Source organism: Schistocerca americana, chromosome 1 (assembly GCF_021461395.2).
Source record: "Schistocerca americana isolate TAMUIC-IGC-003095 chromosome 1, iqSchAmer2.1, whole genome shotgun sequence".
NCBI lineage: Eukaryota > Metazoa > Arthropoda > Insecta > Orthoptera > Acrididae > Schistocerca > Schistocerca americana.
In genome coordinates this window covers 846,650,728-846,673,900 of record NC_060119.1, presented here as the reverse complement: position 1 = coordinate 846,673,900, position 23,173 = coordinate 846,650,728, and the positions used below count along the sequence as shown (strand labels likewise).

Here is a 23,173-nt window from a genome sequence, read left to right as displayed (position 1 = left end):
GGCAACGCGCCGCGAGTAATGAGCATAATGAGCGGGGGCACTACGAATGTAGTGCGGGACAATACGTTGAGAATGTGGGTTTCACGGGAGGCGTGCCAGAGATAAATCCCTGCAGTCGCGCTATCCTCTGGGTCCTCGGTGGTTTAGATGGATAGAGCGTCTGCCATGTAAGCAGGAGATCCCGGGTTCGAGTCCCGGTCGGAGCACACATTTTCATCTGTCCCCGTTGATGTATGTCAACGCCTGTAAGCAGCTATGGGTGTTAATTTCATTGTAATTTCATTATAACGAGCTGCATGGTCACCGATGGTATCTGTTCTTTCGGACATGTCCCAAAGAACAGGTACCATCTTAGTATATATAGAATTGTTTTTGTTTAAGAAAATATAAATCGTTGGTGCACGACAGACATGCTGTCGAGTACTTTCCTATATTATAATTCTAGTACGGCCCTTCTTATTAATCACCATACCCATGATTAAAGTTCATCAATCACTGTAACAATGTACAGCTTGATTGACACCTGTAGTTAGCGCAGAGTACAACGTTTTAGTTACTACAAAGAACGAAGCTATTCCTAGTTTCCTTTTGTTAGAGGAACTTAGTGAACTGGTTAGAGGTATCACCACAGTATACAGACACTGTGGTATCAGTGTGTTAACTTGGATCTTCACCTGTAGCATGAAGCTGCCAGTGAAGTGTACTATGTTGTATGAAATTGTTAGGAAGTTGACAGTTGCTTATATTAATGCTTCGCATTTGGTAAGAGTAGAATAAAATTGCTGTTGAAATGAAAGTTCTGTGTGCACACATTCTCACAGCACGCTTCTGCTTGTCTGTTGCAGGCGACGCGTACGATAGTCAAGTGCGGTTACTTGTTCGTGGCGCCAGGATGGGACTTCTCCAACCCACTCAACCGCACCAAGGTGAGTTCTTGCTCCTGATCACACACAAACTTGTTATTCGTGTGTCCTGAATATGTATGAACTTGCTTGGCTTTAAGTATCCGCTACTAAAATGGAAAGACATATTACTGGTAACTGCATGATTTTTTAAACGTAATGTCTCCGGCAGGTATTAGACGAGTGCTACAGTTCGCCTACATTTTCCTTTATGGAACGCTTAGATATGTCGTTTTTCACGCAACACTAGCTGAAATTCACGCTTCTAATGTTTACAGCGTGACAAGGCGTTCACTGCTACATGAACGTTTCACATATTACGAACACGTTCAGATACTCCAGGATTTATGATGGTTGTGAGTAAAATACATTTCCACGTCTTCTAAGACGTGGAGAGGTGTCGGCATGTGGCTGTGTGCCAACGTGATTAGCAGCCCACTGTTTGGATTTAGAACTCGTGTCCTCGGTCTGCGAGGCGGGACTTGTTAAGTAACCTGTTACCGCTGGTAACCGGCTGCTTAATGAGACTTTCCGTTACAAAGTCAGTTGGTGAATCGGGCAGATTCGCAGGAAGCATTGCTATTACAGGAAATGACAGTGATTGGTAGACAGAGAGATGGCTACTTTTGCTATGAAAGTTTCTCGCTTTGCTACATGGGTAGCTATAATGACCGCCGAAGACACTTAATAGCAGTTAACGCCAGGAAACTGTTGGACGAGAATAACAATTTGCAGACCACTTTCTGGTATCGGTACACACCAAGGAAAAGTGGACGGGAGCCTTACCTATTTCTAGTGTGGACAGAATGCCTTAGTTCGTGAAACATGGACACACAACTTTTTTGCAGGTTACTTGTTGATTTTTTTAGTTTTTTCGTCGTCGATCTTTCGCCCAGTTTGATGCTGCTCCCATCTTTTTCTATCTCGTGCATATAGTAGTCCTTGCCTATTCCTATTTTTTCCGCTCTAATGCTCTATCCAGTGCCAAGTTAACTGTTCCCAGGGACTATAACGATTGTTCCACTAATTAGTCTCTTCTCCCCGTAAGGGTTTTCCATAAAGTTTTTTCATCCTCTATCCTGTTTAGATTTTAATTTTTGACATGCTTCAAAAACACTACATTCCAAGTCCTTACTATTTCTCTTTATTTCTGACATCACGTCTCATTTCCGTTACATGTTCTGGTCCAAACATACTCTTACGAAACTTATTCACGGTTCTACCAATATTTGATACCAGCGGAAGTCTTTCCAGAAAGAAAACTTTTTTGCGTCTGCAGATCTTTTTGATATCTTATTTCTCCCGCATTTCAATTATTTGTCTATTTATTTGTTTATTTATACATCGAGGAATAATTTCACAATATAGGATTTGTGACCATAATACAATGAAAGTACATAACTCAAAAACACACACACACACACACACACACACACACACACACACACAGAACATATGTTTATGAGGATAGTACAGGACAAGTTGGTGACCGTGGCGTAGCTGAAGAAACCATCCCGGCACTTGTTGAAATGATTTAGTAAAACCTAATTCAGGATGGCCTAATAGAGCAAAATCTACCATCCCGAGTATGACAAGAGCCAGTGTCTTAACAACTGCACTGCCTCATTCGGTTGGTCCTTACTCTACAGGATTCTCTTGATCATAAACAATTTTCCCCATACATCGTACAGTAAAACTGGTTTCGTACAGCGCCGCTGCCCTCGCAAAGACACGCTGGTGACTACAAGACCGCGAACATACATGTCTCCATGTGTTCCCTTCAGTCTGTTAGGAAAACTGAGTCAGCGTCCCACTTCATGTGTGAGACGTTGACCGGAGTAGAATGAAAAAGACGTTGCTGCAATGCTCTGTAGACGTTGGCGCACTTTTTCGCAAAATCATTACATTGATTGCAAAAGCATTACATTGAGATTATATATTGTAATGCGATAAAGTGGTGTAGCTGTTACCTTTAGCTTTTAATTCCTGCTCTGAAGACTCCGTGTAAAATTTATTAGTGTAGCATGCGTTACCTCTGAAGTATATGTTAGTTGCCTCTTTTAATTGTTGTATTTTAGTGACAGTTTTCATCTCCTTGTGCAATTTATATACAGATACATTCGTTGATAGAAAATGCTTTTTGTTTATTTTTCCGTGATGAATGTATGTCGAAATTGGCTCCTGTTCAAAGATGATGTATAGAACTATTAGCGAACTACTTACTAATGCCTTGCGTGGTATGTGTGTATTCCCTGATGTAGATGTATTCACTTGGTGCAGAAAGGATAACCGTATTTTGTCGAAAATTGACGTGTTTAGAACGGTAGCTGTAATACTACAAGGTCCATAATTGTAACAGCAACCAGTCACAATTAAGGTTTAACAAGATTTATTTGGACCAAACTCGGGAAGAGTAATAACTGAAACACCATAGACCTAAACATAGTTTGACTAGTGTAGTGAACATATATAATAGACTAAACACCGGTTTGGTTGTTCTGCTGAGATAAGATTGTTAGTAAGAAGCATTGCCAAATTGTCATGGTCAGAAAGATCAATGACGACTACACATTAAGACGTGTTTCAAGTTTCTTTTTCATTGGTTCCTCTGTGCACTTAACGAATAGATTCCTGAACCGCGAGTTCATAGAGGTGCTATTGCGAGCCGACTTCGAAATTCGTATCACCCGCCTGTGAGTGTGTTTCTTGCCAGCGTCTAAGTAACTTTTATTCTATCTTAAAGTAATTTAAACCATTTGCGCGAAAGGATAGAAGAAGCGTGTGCTGTCGTCACGCCCGATGGCGTGCAGTAAATATGGTTGCCTAAGGCGTATGTAACGCTGTAGTGACCTTATCTTACTTTTAAAAATGGTTCAAATGGCTCTGACAAGGGAACCTCCCCATCGCACCCCCCTCAGATTTAGTTATAAGTTGGCACAGTGGATAGGCCTTGAAAAACTGAACACAGATCACTCGAGAAAACAGGAAGAAGTTGTGTGGAACTAGGAAAAAAATAAGCATAATATACAAACTGGGTAGTCCATGTGCAAGATACACAGCATCAAGGATAATGTGAACTTACGAGCGCCGTGGTCACGTGGTTAGCGGCATCAGCTGCGGAACGAGAGCTCCTTCGTTCAAGTCTTCCCTAGGGTGAAAATTTTAACTTTTTATTTTCAGACAATTATCAAAGTTCAGGCACTCACATAAAATCAACTTCGCTCTCCAAATTTCCAGGACATGTTCAGATTTGCTTGGACATATGCAGGATTTGACGGTCTACACACGGACAAATTTGAAAACATTAAAAACATATGTTTTGACAGAGCACAGGGAAAACTGTGCGACTGTGAAACTGTTGCATTCATTTGTTGCAGTTTATGTGACAAACTCTTAAGTTTTCATCACTTTTTTGGGAGTGACTATCACATCCACAAGAAAACCTAAATAGGGCTAGGTAGAAGAATCTTTTTACCCATTCGCCAAGTGTACAAGTTAGGTGGGTCGACAACATATTCCTGTCATGTGACGCACATGCCGTCACCATTGTCGTATAGAATATATCAGACGTGTTTTCCTGTGGAGGAATCGGTTGACCTATGACCTTGCAATCAAATGTTTTCTGTTCCCATTGGAGAAGCACGTCCTTTCGTCTACTTATCGCACGGTTTTGCGGTGCGGTCGCAAAACACACACTAAACTTATTATAGTGAACAGAGACGTCAATGAACGAACGGACAGATCATAACTTTGCGAAAATAAAGAAAGTAAAATTTTCACTCGAGGGAAGACTTGAACCAAGAACCTTCTGTTCCGCAGCTGCGCACGCTAACCACGGGACCACGGCGATCCTGACCGCTTAATATCCTTGATGTTGCATATGTTACGGATGGACTAGTCAGTTTGTATATTTTACTTATTTTTATCATAGTTCCATACAACTTCTTCCTGAAACTTCCTGGCAGATTAAAACTGTGTGCCCGACCGAGACTCGAACTCGGGACCTTTGCCTTTCGCGGGCAAGCGCTCTACCAACTGAGCTACCGAAGCACGACTCACGCCCGGTACTCACAGCTTTACTTCTGCCAGTACCTCGTCTCCTACCTTCCAAACTTTACAGAAGCTCTCCTGCGAAACGTGCAGAACTAGCACTCCTGAAAGAAAGGATATTGCGGAGACATGGCTTAGCCCCAGGCTGTGGCTAAGCCATGTCTCCGCAATATCCTTTCTTTCAGGAGTGCTAGTTCTGCACGTTTCGCAGGAGAGCTTCTGTAAAGTTTGGAAGGTAGGAGACGAGGTACTGGCAGAAGTAAAGCTGTGAGTACCGGGCGTGAGTCGTGCTTCGGTAGCTCAGTTGGTAGAGCGCTTGCCCGCGAAAGGCAAAGGTCCCGAGTTCGAGTCTCGGTCGGGCACACAGTTTTAATCTGCCAGGAAGTTTCATATCAGCGCACACTCCGCTGCAGAGTGAAAATCTCATTCTGGAAACTTCTTCCTGTTTTCTCGACTGATCTGTGTTCAGTGTTCCAAGGCTTATCCACTGTGCCAACTTATAACTAAATCTGAGGGGGGTGCGATGGGGAGGTTCCCTTGTGAGCATTATGGGACTTAACATCTATTGTCATCAGTCCCATAGAACTTAGAACTACTTAAACCTAACCAACCTAAGGACATCACACAACACCCAGTCATCACGAGGCAGAGAAAATCCCTGACCCCGCCGGGAATCGAACCCGGGCGCGGGAAGCGAGAACGCTACCGCCCGACCACGAGTTGCGGACTCTTACTTTTAAACAAGTTTTATAAATGTGGTTATGTTCTGACCATATTTATACAGAAACTTTTTCTCTGTGCATAGAATATTTTTGTGTGTTTCTTTTTAAGGGTATATTGTACTTCGTACTCTTCACACGAGCTGTTGCACCGACAAGACATTGTTGTACGCTTTCTATAAGTATATGAAGCACAGCATTCGAACTCACTACCAGAGCTAGTTTTCCTAACGCGAAACTCATCCTAAGCATGACACTCAGATGCGATCTGAGTCAAACGTGCCCGCCACCTAACTGAATATATTACGCTATCGGCTATTTCCGAAATACATCTAAACGACTAGTGGAAATTCCTTTTTCCTTCCGTCCATGAAAGTGAACAAGATAACTAGGCATTAGCAATTATAGAAATAGGGCTATACTTTGAGCAGAGGCACATTTTTCTTTAACACCTGTACATATTTCGGTAAAGTTTTAACAAGTCAGTGGTTTAATTTTCTTTTCTTTCAAAGAACATACACAAATTTCGCTGACACCATACATAACATTTCTAAAAAAATATATTGCTTGATAGTATATCCTGAGGTTTGTGTAACTGACTGTAATGTCCGGCACAGCTGATGTTTTGCTCCATTTCATACTCCGCTAATAATCAGGACTTGTCAGTAGTACACAGTATTACAACGTACATGTATCTATGGAAATTCTAGGCCTAAAATGAAACTGTTGGTTATTTTGAAGGCTTTTACAGTAACCTAGGAAATGATATTTCAAGAACAGCTAACAAATCGGTGTTGACTGCGGAGTGTAAGGTAATTGACTTGCAGTAATGTAACGTTAGTTTCATTGTGGGCAAAGAATTTATATAAATGTGTGTAATACACTGTTGAGAAACCACGATTATTAGCAGATGTCACACTGGAGCAAAATATCAACCGTACTGTAAGTGGCAAACATCTACACTTACATCAGTATGTGATATTAAGGTCTACAGGGTGTCTCTCTTAAGTCTTCATACGCTTTTTCTGTGGTCTTGCGGCACATATTTGCAATTACGTGCCGGACGGAGTGGCCGAGCGGTTCTAGGCGCTAGAGTCTGGAACCGCGCGACCGCTACGGTCGCAGGTTCGAATCCTGCTTCGGTCATGGATGTGTGTGATGTCCTTAGGTTAGTTAGGTTTAAGTAGTTCTAAGTTCTAGGGGACCGATGACCACACCAGGTAAGTCCCATAGTGCTCAGAGCCATTTGATAACGGGTACTCTGCAGCGTCAGCACTGCCCCGCCGGCCCGCGCTGCCCTCTGCCGCCATGCAGCAGTGCTGCTCAGTGGCTCTGGAGTACTGGTTATTTTTTGTGTTTCACCTTTCGTGTTAATACATGCCGACAAAACGAAAATCGCCCTAGAGTAATTTGCGACCGCTCACTCGAATGAGTACGTAAAAGTACATTTAAAAATAGTTTCCTTTCTAATCGGGAAACTAACCGGCGCTTTCTGTTGAAACTGGGCGTCGCGTCAAAGATGCGACGAGCAGTAACTGTGAAACGTCCCCTTAGAAAAATTATAAATGGCTGTGCTTAAACTGACACACTGTACTTTTAGCGCAACGCATTCTGACTTGTAATAATCCCTACAAAAGAATGGGGCCCTGACTAACAATAACCTATACCTTTCATGAATCACTTACCTCACAAAAATCTTAGTTACTCAAACTACTGCAATACAGCGAGCGCCACTACTGCCAGCTAAATAAAAGATTCAAACTACTGAAGGCACTAACTACTGATACGCATAATTAGCAAGTGAAAGATTTTGATAGAGAACAAACAATGTATTTACCTTAATAGTGTTCAAAAGTCATTATATCGGTTCATGACATCAAGTATTACAAATTTACTCTTTCTGGCGGACACACGTCCAGATCGTCCGCTCTTAAAATTCTGCCATCTCTCTCCCCACATCCACCACTGCTGGCGGCTCACCTCCAACTGCGCAACGCTACGCGCTATTAACAGCCAACTGCCCAACACTACAATAGCCAACAACAATGCAAACCAGCCACAGACCGCACACAGCACAGCGTGATTTTCATACAGAGCGCTACGTGGCGTTACCAATATAAAAAACCTAAACAGCCTACTTACAACTGTTAAGCAGACTCCAGCTGCACAATGCAAAAAACTAAATTGCAAATATCTGTCGAAACACCAGAAAAAATGCGCCTGGAGAGACACCCTGTACATTTTGTTCATAAAGTTATGAACATGAATACCATCAGCCAAAAACTGTACATGGTATAATTCAAATATTTTAGTTGTTACTAGACAGAAAATAAAATGATCCCACCTACGGTCGTGGACCTTCACCGACACATGAATGAGTTTTCAAGAATAATTAGTGTCTGCTGAGGGCAGAACCCTATTTCCATAATTATACACCGAAAGAAAAAAATCGCAAGATCAAGGAAGAGTTGTGCAAAAGTTGGTAGGCGTGTTTCTGCATCTGAAAGATGATGTCTATTTACATTTCGCACCAGTCGCGTGAGAGTAGCGACAGCAGTGCCGCTATGAGGATGCAAATCAGCTTTGCCCTAAATATACGCTGTAAAGGTCTTGAGCGTTAGCTACCTTTGAGATTGGATGTGGTGAGTTGTTGTTAGTCAAGAATGCCTTTAAGGCGATAAAGACACCATTATCAACACGTGAGTTTGAACGAGGTCGTCTGATAAGCTACGAGAAGCTGAATGTTCCTTCTGAGATACTGCAGAAAGACGTGGGAGGAATGTAGCCACTGTGCTTGAACGCTGGCAGTGGTGGTCACGAGGACGTAGGGTCGCAAGATGAGCAGGTTCCGGACGGCCTCGTGGCACCACTGAGAGGAAAGGTCATCGTGTTTGACGTACTGCATCTGCAGCAGCTTTCTGAGTAGCAGTTGTCACAACAGTGACACAACGAGTTGTTACAGATCATTTACTTCAACCACAGCCCCGAGGCAGACGCCTTGTAGCGTGCATACCACTGACTCCAGACCATCGCCATTTTAGACTTAAGTGCTCTCAAGCGAGAGCCATTGGATGGCAAGGTGCAGGTCTGTTGTGTTTTCTGATGAAAACTGGTTCTGCGTTGGTGCCAATGATGGCCGTGTGTATGTTGTATTGTATTGTATTGTATTGTATGTTAACCGGGGACCTAGAAACGACGGAGAGGCTCCGTTCCCGCCGCAGCCGCAGTGGACCACAACTCCACGACGACTACCGCAGTCCAATTCACCCCTCCGCCACCCCCCACACCCAACCCTTGTGCGGTTCGGCCCCCGGTGGACCCCTGGCCTGGACCCCCCCCCCCCCCCCCATCCCCCAGGGAACGTCTCACACCAGACGAGTGTAACCCCTATGTTTGCGTGGTAGAGTAATGGTGGTGTACGCGTACGTGGATAACTTGTTTGCACAGCAATCACCGACGTAGTGTAACTGAGGCGGAATAAGGGGAACCAGCCCGCATTCGCCGAGGCAGATGGAAAACCGCCTAAAAACCATCCACAGACTGGCCGGTTGACCGGACCTCGACACAAATCCGCCGGGCGGATTCGTGCCGGGGACCAGACGGTCCTTCCCGCCCGGAAAGCCGTGCGTTACACCGCACGGCCGACGCAGCCGCGTGGTCTACGTCGCCATGCCACGGATTGCGCGGCCCCTCCCGCCGGAGGTTCGAGTCCTCCCTCGATCATGGGTGTGTGTGTTGTTCTTAGCATAAGTTAGTTCAAGTACTGTGTATGTCTAGGGACCGATGACCTCAGCAGTTTGGTCCCTGAGGAATTCACACACATTTGATGGCTTGCAACCAGCCCGTCTGCGTGATAAAGACACTGGACATGTACCTGGATGTCTGGTCAGAGGTGCGATATCATATTACAGCAGGAGCACTCTCGTGGTTATTCCACGTATCCTCACTGCAGATCTGTAAGTCAGTCTGGTGATTAGATCTGTTGTGCCAGCATTATAGACATGTTTTCACCAACAGTATAACGCTCGCCTACGTACCGCTGTTGCAACCCAACATGCTCTACGGAGCGACGACATGTTACCTTGGCCTGTTTTATAACCAGATCCGTCTCCACTCCACTCCAACGTCATCCACAAACAGTATTAACCGTCCCTATATTGACCGACCATCTGCAACCGGCGTGGAGCTGCATCCTACAAACTGACATCCGGTACCCGTATAACACAACGCATGCACGTTTGCATGCTTGCATTCAACGTTCTTTCGGTTACAACGGTTATTAATATACCAGCGTTTCACATTTACAATGGCTCATCTCGCGCTTACATTAACCTGTGATCTTGCAATGTTAGTCACTTAAATATGTTAGCTAGACAAATGTATTCCCAAATATTTCCTTACTCTACATTATTTTTTGGTGTATTGATTTTTCCGTTAAACTATATTTGAAAGCCAAGAAGGATAAAAAGTGATTTTCCACCGGTAGCTTAATAATTACGCACTAACCTTGGAAGAATTACTGGCTACGAAGGAGATCATAAGCTTGCGCTAGAAGGGAAGTGAGTCATTTGGTGTAGTGATCGTGAAGTTGGCGTTGCCAGGAAACGGTGTCAGGCACGGAGCTGAGCTCTTTACGACTGCCGCCTAGGTGAGGGCGCGCGGTAAGTGCAGCCACCTGCACACCTCGTGATGAGAAAGGCGCAAGGGGCTGTTGTAAATTCTGTGCCAATCAGTGCGCTGTGCTTAACGTTCCGTCGCACTGCCGAAGCGTGCCTCTAAATATTACAAGAACGATTATTCAAACAGATCGATGTTTTTCTAAACTAAATTAGAAGTGCACGGCACTGTTGTCCGTTAAATAGGTTACTGGGTACGTTTTCTCTTGGCTAGTATGAAGGCTATTCCGCTAAAATGCTGAAGTCCCCAACGGAGGCTAGTTTGGTACCATTCGATACAGAGAGTCGGTTCGAATACCGACAGTGAAACTTGCAAAGGGCCTCGCAAACTTGAGAACCTTACAGAAACACTATAATTGGCAGCGGGAAACGAATACAGAAAATTCTTACATTCTTTTCCTGATTCTGTTTGGCTGAAAGGGCTAGGTAACATTTGTACATCTGTAAGGAAATCGGTTTTGCATAAATTATTGCTTGCAGGATGTAACAACGATGTTTATAAGGCTAACAGCAAAATAAATTAGCATAAAAAGTAATTGGTGGCAGTTCTTTTTTCAGACTTTCGTTATATCGAAAGTCAAAGAGTTTCAGCATCCAACATCCATCAAACAATCTTTTATTTGTTAAAATAAGATGTATTTATGTGAGGGAGAGTTAATGGATATAGTTGCATGTCATTTGCCAGTGTTGCCGCTGCAACGATCTTTATGTCATTTCCAGGGAAGACCACGAGGTGGTTCTCTCTTTTCGTCCCCTATTAAACTTACTTACAATAGGAAAAAGTCTCCACAGTCCAAGATAGATGCTATGTTACTGTTGGCGCACACATGTAAAATAGCGCCGTACTGGACAAAAACAAAACGACGAACAAGTGGGAGGCGACGGTAGCTCTGTATCACTCACTGATTGAGAAAGCTGAGGTAGTCATAGCCAATAAAGAACACGCACAGCAAAGGAGTAGAATTCGACGAACAGATCGGCGCATCCTTCTTCTGGAAAGCCAGCGGCGAGGTCCAGTACCTAAAGTGTATTGGACTCTGCAGAAGTGTCAACACGTTCCGCTCCGCCCAAGTGTTGCACCGCATAGCTCTCGCAAAGAGGCACGTCATTGTATTTTAAAATACGAAGTGTGTTCAGTAAGTAAGGTAATACTTCATTTTGTTGGCCAATTTCGGTTGAAAAATGCTGAATTTGTAGTGGGACATCGTGGAATACCTCGCTGCAATACCTCTTAAATTGCCAATAGGCGACGTCTCTGTACACTGCCTTCAAAATGACGTCTAGTAGGGAGGTAAGTTCCAAGCGGAGAGGTGTCTCGGTGTTTCATTTGGCGGAAAACCAGAGCATCGGAAATATTCATCTACGCAGACCAGAAAGTGAACAAAAGCACGGTGAGTCGCTGGGCGAGGCGCCTGTCATCAGCGCAACAAGGTCGTGCAAATCTGTCCGATCGCCTGTTTTCCGGCCGGCCGCACACAGCTGTGCTAGCCTCAGAAAGTTCAAGAAATTACTTCATCGTGCTCGTCGTCACAGAAAATGCACACACTTATCCTTCCCCATGACAACGCAAGACCTCACAGAAATCTGCGCACCCTAGAGAAGCTCTCAAAACTTCATTGGACTGTTCTTCTTCATCCACCGTACAGCCCTAATCTCGCACCTTCCTTACTTGCATCTGTGTGGGCCAACGAAGGATACACTCCTAAAGCGATCGGCACACGGACCGTGCTGTCGAACGTTAACGTTGAGCGTGCCAAGTGCAACGTGCTGCTGAACGTTCAGGAATGATGCGACTTGTACATATGGTATGTGGGCCCCAACGTGGTATACGCGACGGCAACGCAATCCAGCGGCAGTTGAGGGATGTTTCTAGTTCGTAAATCACACTGTTTACTCAACGGGCGCGCGTAATATTCCCACGTTAGCTCTATTAAAACGCACGTTTCCTCCATCGTCCACGAAAAGGAAAGTACCATGTCCAATCAATAAGGACACAGCCTTATAAAAGTTCCATTACAAACAGTGCGTACAAATTTGGAATACTTCTCCGCATAAGATAAACATTATTTCATCATTCCCACATTTTAGTAAAACCCCAAGGTCAGACTTACTTGATCACTGTTCCTACCCAGTAGCAGAATCTTTGCAACATGTGAATTACGAAGCGTAAAAGAAGGAGGAGCAAAATGTCTTTATACAAGTAGTGCAAGCTGTCCTTTAGATTAAGCAAATCGAACAGAGTCACCCCTCAAAAAAAGGTGAACTTGTGAGCATGAACTATTATAGTCTATACCTATATTGAACTAATAATAAAGTATCAGAATCTAATAAAAACGCGAATGTTAGGGGGGAAAAAATTGGTTGTGGCAGGAGGCGAACCACCGCCCCAACAAAAAAAAATAATCATTAATGGACAGTGACGCTGTTCATTACGCTAAAGCAACATCACGCCTTTCGTATCTAATCATAGTATCTTACCGATAGGTAAAAACCTTAATCGTAGATATGTTACGAACTGAAATTTTATTGTAACAAATTTTACCAAGAACAATGCGTTTTGGGTGGATCTTCAGTGTGTCGCTGCCTTTAAATAGCCTACTCTCTTAATACGCAAGTTACAATAATTCTTTTGCCACGAATATGATGTTTCTCATTATTTTATTGGAACGAATCACACAGTTAACAACGGGTTTTCCAGTGATTCTCAATTTGCTGGTGCTCAGAAACGGCATATACACATATAGGCTTGAAATGAATGCCAATATGGCGCCTCACGACTCTGCACTGAACGGAGACGGCGTGCGTGTGACCTATGTGGCGATGTGCCATCTCATTGGTCAACGCTCAGAGGCACGCTCAGAATATCTGACATGCCAGATATTGCTCTGCACGTTCGGAAAGACTCCCGAGCGTGCTATTCCATGCTTTGACGTCAGAAACTCGGCACGCTCAACGCTCGGATGCACGGTCCGTGTGCTGACGGCTTAAGGGACCAAACTGTTGAAGTCATCGGTCCCTAGACTTACACACTGCTTAAACTAACTTACGTTAAGAACAACACCCATGCCAGAGGGAAGACTCGAAGCTCCGATGGGAGAGTCTGCGCAATCCGTGACACGCTGCCTCAAACAGCACGGCCACTCCGCGCGGCGCGGGAATCAGAACTTGGACGACAGGGAGGTTACTGACGCAGCAGTACGATGGCTCCGAGGTCGACCTGTAAAGTGGTATCATGTGGGCATACAAGTCCGCCTAGAAAGATGGCGTAAGGCCGTCGCATTGAACGGAGATTTAGTTGACAAACAGTATTTTGTTGCCAAATGAGCGGAGAATAATGTGGTGCATTGGAATCCTGAATAAACCTACCTTCTTTGAGCAAAGATGTGTCGCATTGCTTAGTGAACGCCCCCTCGTAGATTTTGTTTGATTTTGGCCGTTCGAGCTGGGGTACTTGCCTTGCGAGAGCAACGACGAAGCAGTCCGTGCGACAGGGGACTGGTCGGCGGTAGCGGGGCGTGGCGTGGCGTCGCAGGTGCAGGCCGCAGAGCGCGTGGTGCGGGCACGTGCAGGCGCAGCGTAAGCACGGCCTGTCCGCGGAGGGTCATCTAGCAGGCCGACGACCCCGTGCCATCTGCGTCTGCTCTTAGCATTCGCGGTGTCACCCGATGTTATCTGCCGCCGGCCGCACTGCGCCGCGCTTCCGCGTTGCAACATACCCACGGACTGCCCCGCGGCCGCTATTAGCAGTGCTACCGCCCGTACCATATATGCTCTTCCCCCGGGGCGTAGCACTAGCAAAGGGGAGCCTGGCGCCGCCATACGTTGCAGTACGTCTCCTTTTCCCTCTTTTGCCAGGAGATACGTAACTACGTTTCGTTGGTTGGTGCGTTCCAGCCAGGCATTTGGCTCAGGGCTTAAGACACTGTTCGGTTTCGGGAAGCGTAAGGTAAAAACCCCATTTGACTCATCCGGGTTTTCAGTAATTTCCGTAAGTCACATCAGGAGACGGCTAGGTTGGTTCCCTCAGCAAGGTTTTTCCTGCTCTTCTTGATCTAATGACACCTCATCGTCTTCCGCTGTCCAACTCATAGTCCTAATTATAATGACTTCTTTGTAGACTAATTTGAACGTCAAACTTACTTCATCTGCAGAGTTTCGTTCTTTTATTCTGAAGAAGGAATGTTGAAATAATATTCAGACCTAGAAATCTAATCATATTCAAACAAGTTTAGGGCATTCTCCCAATCGTCGTTTTCTACACTACCCGATGTTTCTACTGGGCATCTGCCATTCATCATCTGTTGGGCCATCGAAGACTAACAAAAAATTTATTTTCCTTTATTGTTGTTTAAAATCCCCGCGATTGGTCGGTCTTAGATCCGATGACACTGCTCTTCAGCCATTTTTACTTACTGAACAGAAGATTTAAAGTATATAAAAAACAGCGGAAAACACATTTTTAAAAAAAATACAGGATGACCCGGAAGAGGTAAAAATTGACCCACATGCTTGAAATGCCATGGGGTTTCATTGAAACGAAAAAAGAAGCACAAAATTACCAACAGATAGCGTTTCATATGATCCAAAAGCAGTAATTGGCATCAAAATTGATTTTTAAGAAAGACAGTGTTGTTTATAACAAATGCTCAACATGGCGGCAGTCATTCATGAACACCAACACTAGTGGAGGTACAGTGTTCTGAACAGCACTGTAGCCATGGTGAGAAATTGTCGTCGGATGTTGTGTTATTGCATCCCTAATGAAGACTGACGATTGCGGTAGATTCGCGACTGTAGGAAACTCCACAACGAATAATCACACGAATTCAGGTCTGGGGATCTGGAAGGCGAGGCATGACGAATGTGCCGGCTCAGCACCAAACTATGTGAAGAAGGGATCTTTCAGCCGTGTAGCAATATGAGATGGAGCGCCATCCCCTATAAAAGCCGTACCTCCCAGTCGGTGTGCATCAGCTAGGCTAGGGATGATGTGATTCTGTAACATATCAGCGTACCTCTCACCCGTCACGCTGACAGTTTAAAAGCAGCACGCCGAATTTCCTCGGAGAAAAAGGGCCCGGTCATGATTTATAGGACAAATCAACACCACACCTTGACTTTCTCGTCATACAATGGGATTTCCATAAAGTTCTAGGGCGCTGCAGTCATGGACTGTGCGGCTGGTCCCGGCGGAGGTTCGAGTCCTCCCTCTGGCCTGGGTGTGAGCGTTTGTCCTTAGAATAATTTAGGTTAAGTAGTGTGTAAGCTTAGGGACTGATGACCTTAGCAGTTAAGTCCCGTAAGACTTCACACACATTGGAACATTTTCTTTTTGGAAGTTCTAGATTTTACGTAACCAAAATTCTGCAGCTGTGTTTGTGTGTCATAGTGTGAAATGGACGTAGTCGGTCTACAACGTTTTAGGCAACCAATCGTCATTTTCCGCCATTTCTTGAAGTGTCCACATCACAAATACTCTCCCCGTCACAAAATCGCTGGTTAACAGTTCATAATGACGCTGGGTTTTGTACTGATAGCATTGGAAGGTACGCCTTATTGCTCTCCATACAGCAGGGCTTGGAATGCGGATGCGACGTGTGACTTAACGAGAGCTGACTTCACCATGCGGAGATGAACCCGCTAAAACAGTGGTCTCCAAACTCTCCCCCCCCCCCCCCAAGAGCCAATAATGACATTGTGTGGTAGCACCTCTGGCCGCTTACATGCCGACCTTAGTAATAATTTGTAACCTACATAAACTAGTGTGAGCTCCCAGTACAGTCGCTTTAGTTAATATGTAGCAACAACAACACTATCACCTGTGTGTATTAATTTTATTTAATTGCAACCGGTTTCGACGATACAATAGATCACCTCTAGAAACGCACTCCGTCTTCAGGCCACAAGTAGCCCACCGGGACCATCCGACCGCCGTGTCATCATCAGATGAGGATGCGGATAGGAGGGGCGTGTGGTCGCCACACCGCTCTCCCAGTCGTTATGATGGTTTTCTTTGACCGGAGCCGCTACAATTCGGTCGAGTAGCTCCTCAATTGGCATCACGAGGCTGAGTGCACCCCGAAAAATGGCAACAGCGCATGGCGGCCCGGATGTTCACCTATCCAAGTGCCGGCCACACCTGACAGCGCTTAACATCGGTGACCTAACGAGAACCGGTGTATCCACTGCGGCAAGGCCGTTGTCAGACCATCTCTAGGCCCTTCTGCAACACCTGGTGGTGGTGGTGGTGGTGGTGGTGGTGTTGATGGTTTCAGCGGGCATCACCACCACACTCTAACAATAGCAGCAGCAACAGCCGGCATCCGAGGAACTTTCGGTTCGTGCTGCGTCTGGTTGCAGTACAAAAGAAAAGTTCCGCGGAAGCCGGTGGTTTCTGCTCCGTTTATTAGAGATACGGTGGTGATGCCCAGTGAAAACGTCGTCACCCTGTGTTGCAGAAGGGCTTGAAGATGGTAGATCTTACCCCCGAAACCGTTAGCAATTAAATAAAAGTAATGCAGAGAGCTGATAGTGTTTATGTTGCTGCACATAAATAAACAACTGCTGTATCATTATCCATTAGATTTAAGGAAATTAGCTATAGTAAGGGCGCAGTAAGTTGGCCGTCGGCCCTTAAGTACTGGTCGTTAAGAGTCTGCACTGTTAGGAATACATCGTGTCGATTGTGGTCTGTTTCAGATTACTGCCCCCTCAGCGATCTAGCACTTGTTGCATTATAGTTGTTTGATGAAATGTTGTCGGTTTCACTGGCTATGCGAATGATTTTGTTTTATAATAGTATTTGTATTTACATTCACTACTGCAAGAATTTGATAAACATTTCACATGCCAGCATTCTTCTGCTCTCTGTATTGGATTATAACAGCCTTATTTCAGGTTTCGTTACTACGAATAAGTACCGCATTTGAAGAGGAGTGCCATGCGCACTGCTCCCTGCGGGTCCGGGAGTTAGAATAGGCCCGCGGTAACCCCGCCTGTCGTAAGAGGCGACTAAAAGGAGTGTCACACTTTTCGGCCCTATAAGTTCAGGTCCCATTCTATGGGTTGGTATGGGTGCGGGTTGTAAGGTACGCGGTTGTGGGAGGCGATACGGTCGTGTCTTTCCAGAATTTTAAGGAATATGTTGAATTTAGCGGAGACAGAGATCGAGTAAGGTGGATATACGTTAGGAAGGCGTTGATAAGGAATTAATAGAAGAGGATTAGCACACCAGAGCGTAAACACAAGGCGCAGCCTGTTAGCAATTTTTGTCGGTTTAAAGGCGGTGTGCATTCCATGTTAGTTTTCTGTTGAGGGTTAATCCCGAGTACTTGACTGTTTCATCTACAGGGTGGGTTGTTGGCAGACGGAGAGCTGGAAGTCTGGGCGACAGAAACGCCGGGTGGTGCGACAAAGAAGGCGGTTTGGCTTTTAAGTGGATTTGCTTGGAGTTTACAGTTATTACATCACTCGACCAGGAGATTAAATTCGATTAAGACAACCTCTGTTTCGCAGTTTTCACTGGTGGAACTACGGAAGTCAGCTGTCCCCAGGATGGCACCACCGGCACACCCTTTAGTCTTCCTTTTCAGCCTGAGGATGACTCCCAAGTGCCCAACCTAAATATTGTGGAGTTTAGCAATCTCCCTTGAGAATTCTATTCGCCGGGAAAATTGTAAAATTTACAACGCCTAATAGGTGATACACAAGGTGTTTCTAGATTTCATAGACCGCTGAATTACGCACATCAGGCCTTGTAGTTCGAACATATCTTGCTCATAACCTAAAAAACGGGGGAAGCGGTGCTTCGTTCTGGAGATACGAGAATTGCGTAGTATAAGCAGTTATCGTAAGTGTGATGGTAAAAGGGCGGGTATTTTGTCACATTGTCTCATTTGAGCACTTCCCAGAAACGACAAGTGTTCTAAAGTTTGAAACATTTTCCATCCTGGCAAAGAAAGTATTATTTCATGGGAGCTGTAACAGAAAATTGAGTGATAAATGGAGTACTTCCGCTAGACCCAAGACAGCTTTGGTTGACATGTGCACGATTGCGACTGCAGGTTAGGTACTACTTCTTTTACTCAGTTACGGCACGTGTCGTGTGATAAAAGAATCGAGAGATTTAAATTGTTGAAGGAAGTTGATGTCTCATAACGCAGTATGACATAATCCCGACCGAGCGATATGGTACAGTGTTTAGCACACTGGACTCGCATTCAGAAGGACCATGGTTCAAATCCGCCTTCGGCCATCCTGTTCCAGCGTGTCCGTGATTTCCCTAAATCGCTTCAGACAAATGCCAGGTTGGTTCATTTGAAAGGGCACGGCCGACTTCCTTCTCTAAGCCGATGGGATCGATGACCTTGTTGTTTGGTCCCCTCCCCCTCAAATCAACCAACCACACGGTTAAATTCATCGCTATTCATCAGGAAATGCTTGTAGCGAAATATGTTACTCCGAGAGTAATGATTGATTTCTTTTTTTTATTTAGTGTTGCTTGAGATTATGTGCTTAACAGAAAGTACATATGGTAACGTCGAGAAATATGCTAGGTCTGTCCGTGCGTAGAGACGGTATGATGTTTATCAGGTATAATATTTTTATCTGCTTAATGGTAACAGCAGATAACTCCCCACCACCTGTGCTCTTCGTTTGCTATTGATGTCAGTCGAATAGCTGTACCGAGGTCTGCATAGAGCTTCAGTGTTGTCGGGTTTCAATTTTCAACGTCTGTACCGGATTCGCTGTTGTTCTATGCCCTAGTGTTGACGAAAGGACGTACTGATTTGTGCCCACCACAAGGAAATCGTTCGCACATACTCTGCCTCATAAAGATGTCAGAAGAGCAAGAAATTTTGTAGTCTGGTGTCTGGTGTTCGATTTTGGGTGCGAACATTAGGTATTGTTGCCACGGAAGTCATACCGACAGACGACGAAAAATACCCGGCATTTCATCTCACGTCCTAAAACGCATGGGACGGTACAACATTCTTCCTGCTATTTTTAAGACGCACATCATTGTTCATATGTTTCCGAAAATGCTATTGCCAGCGGAAAACTAATGAGCAGAAAGACCCATCATCGATTGGTAATCAATCCACGAATACTGTCGCACTTTTTAAAAAATCTTGTGCTTCAAATTCGTGATGATGATGATGATGATGATGATGATGATGATGATGATGATGATGATGATGTCCCATACTCCGAGGAGCGGATGCCCGCACCACCGTACTAAGCAAGTTCCTAGCGGAAGTGGTTTGCCATTGCCTTCCTCCAACCGTAATGAGCATGAACGATGATGATGATGATGATGATGACTCAACAACACCCAGTCCTCTCGAGGCTGGGAAAATCCCTGACCCCGCCGGGAATCGAATCCGAGACCCCGTGCGCGGGAAGCGAGAACGCTACCGCAAGACCACGAGCTGTGGACAGTGATACAAAGGAAAAAAATATAAAACCTCAGTTGAGCTGTTCTTGAAATACAGTTCGTGTGTCTCCCTTACCGGATAGTACTAAGAGAAAAAGATGGAAAGAACTGCGCTATTCGTCATTGGTTCGCTCAGCAGGTACGAGAGCGTCACGGAGATGCTCATCCAAATGCAGCGGCCAACACCGAGAGTGAGTCGTACGTCGCGGTGAGGATGCCAGCTGAAATTCGAAGAAAGCCCATCGAACGTGTTACTTTCCTTCTAATGTGTCTTAGGAAAAACTCGTAACACTAAATGAGAGTAGTTCAACTTACCAACAGTCTCTCTTCCAGCGCATGAGCCGTGATTGAATGAGGAGATAAGGAAAATGATGGTACGCGCTGTTAGTTGACGTTGTCAGAGGAATTTAACTATAGATTCCAAAGGCAAACGACCTCGCTGTATTGGTAGATAACAAAGTTATGAAAACCATAAACATTGCAACTCTCAGTTAAGCACCGTGGATTCTCTGTGACCTCCCTTTCCCCTCTTTTATACGCACACGCACACGCACGCAACACGCGCTCTCCCTCTCCCTCTCCCTCCCACTCTGACGAGGAGGGGAGTTGCGGTCCAGACGCTGAGAGATAAAGCTGCTATTTCAGCGTGGCGGCCCCGCGACAGGGAAGCTCGTTTTAAAGCGCTCTGGATGCGCGCCGTCGTTAGCGGCGTGTATCTGGCGGCTATCGCGTCACGTCTGCCGTGGCAGACTGCGCGGCCCGCACGTCCACCAACAGCGGCCGGCCGGCCTGTGCCGGTGGCGGCGTCCAGGCTCCACCCTGAGCATTCAACGAGGTACTTGTACCACACTGCGGAAGTCAGATTTCGAAGAGTACTTAATATCCTTAAGACCCCTTGATACGTCATTGTCACCTTATCTGCACTGCAGGCACATGTTCACAAATAACTCCATTTCAGATTTATTTATTTATTTTTGCCATTGCCAGTCTGCATTTTATATCCTCTCCACTGCGGCCATAATTAGTTGTTTTTCTGCTCAAAAAGCAAATCTCATTTGGTGCGTTGAGTGTTTCACTTCCTGATCTACGACGTGCGTTTCGTAAGTAATGCAACACATTTTTTTCTCTCGGCCAGTTTCGCTTGAAAAAATATGGAAGTTCCTGTGGGACATTGTGGATTATTCCCTATTCAGCCTCTAGACTTTCATGAAGTCCGATAGGCTTGAAAATGTTGTCTGCAACTGAGGTGCGTTCCAAGCAGAGAGCTGTTCAAAAAAGGTTCAAATGGCTCTGAGCACTATGCAACTTAACTTCTGAGGTCATCAGTCGCCTAGAACTTAGAACTAATTAAACCTAACTAACCTAAGGACATCATACACATCCATGCCCGAGGCAGGATTCGAACCTGCGACCGTAGCGGACGCTCGGCTCCAGACTGTAGCGCCTAGAACCGCACGGCCACTCCGGCCGAGAGAGCTGTTTTTGAGTTTCTTTTGGCGAAAAAATCTGAGCATCGCAAATATTCACAGGTGCTTGCAGAAAGTCTACGGAGACCTGGCAGTGAACAAAAGCATGATGAGTCGTTGGGCGAGGCGTCTGTCATCTTAGCAAGAAGGTCTCGCAGACCTATCCGATCTCCCGCGCGCTGGCTGGCCACACACAGCTGTGACTCCTGCAGTCTCGTAACGCGCAGACACTCTCATTCGAGGTGATCGGCGGATCACAAACACCTCACTGCTCAGCTGGACGTCTCTGCTGGTAGCGCTACGCACTCGTCCACCAGTTGCGGTGTGTGCCGGTTGGATTCCTCACCGTCTAACAGAAGATCATAATGTGCAACGAACGACCGGGATAATTTTTTGTCGAACTTTGTCACAGGCGATGAAACATAGGTTCATCACTTCGAACTGGAAATGAAACGGTAATCCATGGATTAGCGCCACACTACCTCTCCTCCGAAGAAAAAGTTAAGAGCCGCAGTCTCAACCGGTAAAGTCATGGCGACGATCTTCTAGGATTCTGAAGGGGTTATTCTGTTTGATGTCCTCCTTCACGGTGCAGTGATCAGCTCTAAGGTTCACTGCCCTATCTTCAGGAAACTGAAGGAACAACTTCAGCGTATTCGTCGCCACAAAAATGTAATCGAACTCCTCATTCGCCGTGACAACACAAGGGCTCCCACAAGCCTGTGCACCCGAAACAAGTTCACAAAACTTAACTGCACTGTTTTTTCCTCATCCACCGTACAGCCCAGATCTGGCACCTTACGACTGTCGTCTGTTTGGCCCAGGGAAGGAGGCGTTCTACGGGAAACAGTACGTGGATTATGGTGAGGTTACTGATGTAGCAAGACGTTGGTATCGACGTCGATCAGTAGAGTGGTATCATGCCGGCATACAGGCCCTCCCAGTAAGGTTCCGTAAGGCCGTCGCATTGAAGGGAGAGTGTATTGAAAAATAGATTTGTAGCAAAAGAGAAGGAAATAATATGGTGTATTTTAATCCTGAATGAAACCAACCTGGTTTGGAAAAAAAAAGTGTTGCATTACTTAATGGACGCCCCTCGTACTTCCCTCAGCATCGCTTGACACAATTGTAGTACATTCCAACACCCTTGTACTACATTTGCTGATGTTCATCGTATAACCTATTTTCGTGACACGATGCATTCCATTCAACTGCTCTTGCAAATTGTTTGCCTTCCCTGACACAGTAACAATGTGATGATCAAATCTCAAAGTTCTGATTTCTTTTGTTCGAAGTTTAATTACGTTCCAAAATTTTTCGTCTGTTTCCTTCACTGATGCTTTATTCCACAGACTGTGTAACAACAACATCGAAGATAAGCTACAACCATGTCTCACTCCCATCTCAATTACTGCTTCCCATTCATGTCCTTTGCTCGTATAACTGCAGTCTTGTACAGAAACAAGTAGTACAAAACCTTTAGCTCCCTGTATTTTGTTCCTGCTACCTTAAGAATTTCAAAGAGTGCAGTACAGTCAACACTGACAAACTTTAGATAAATCTTCAAATGTTATAATAGTAGGTTGCTTCAGTCTTATATTCTGAGATAAATCCCTGATGTTGGTATTACATCACTTGTTCCTGCATTTCTCTGGCACACAAAATGATCTTTTCTGAAATCTGCTTCTACTAGCTTTTACAATCTTCTGTAAATAATAGTGTCAATATTTTGCAACAGTGTCTTGCCAAAACTATTTCTGAAGTTTTCACACCTGTCAGCACCCGTTATTTTAGGTTTTGTATTTTCTTTTATGTGCTCTGAAACACAAAACGCAGGGGTTTTACGGCCGAAATGTACGATGGTTGCCACTTTTAAACATATCCTAGCATTCTAATATTCTTTACCGTTGTCTGTATGTCAGGC

The 23,173-nt window shown here is 45.1% G+C and overlaps 1 protein-coding gene and 2 non-coding genes across 5 annotated transcripts in view; 2 read left to right on the top strand and 1 right to left on the bottom strand.

Moving 5' to 3' along the window:
• Window positions 1-23,173, top strand: part of LOC124613303 (protein outspread) — a 760,625-nt gene that overhangs the window by 381,568 nt on the left and 355,884 nt on the right. For all 3 annotated transcript variants that reach the window (XR_006979633.1, XM_047142013.1, XM_047142002.1), the window contains exon 2: window positions 846-926. Coding sequence is in view for 2 of the 3 variants with exons in the window: in XM_047142013.1 (XP_046997969.1) it covers window positions 846-926 (81 nt within the window). In the remaining variant the exon portion in view is untranslated. The remainder of the gene's footprint in view (window positions 1-845; window positions 927-23,173) is intronic.
• Trnas-cga lies at window positions 4,879-4,953 on the bottom strand. The gene has a single exon. It is a non-coding gene; the product is annotated as a tRNA-Ser (tRNA).
• Trnas-cga lies at window positions 5,241-5,315 on the top strand. The gene has a single exon. It is a non-coding gene; the product is annotated as a tRNA-Ser (tRNA).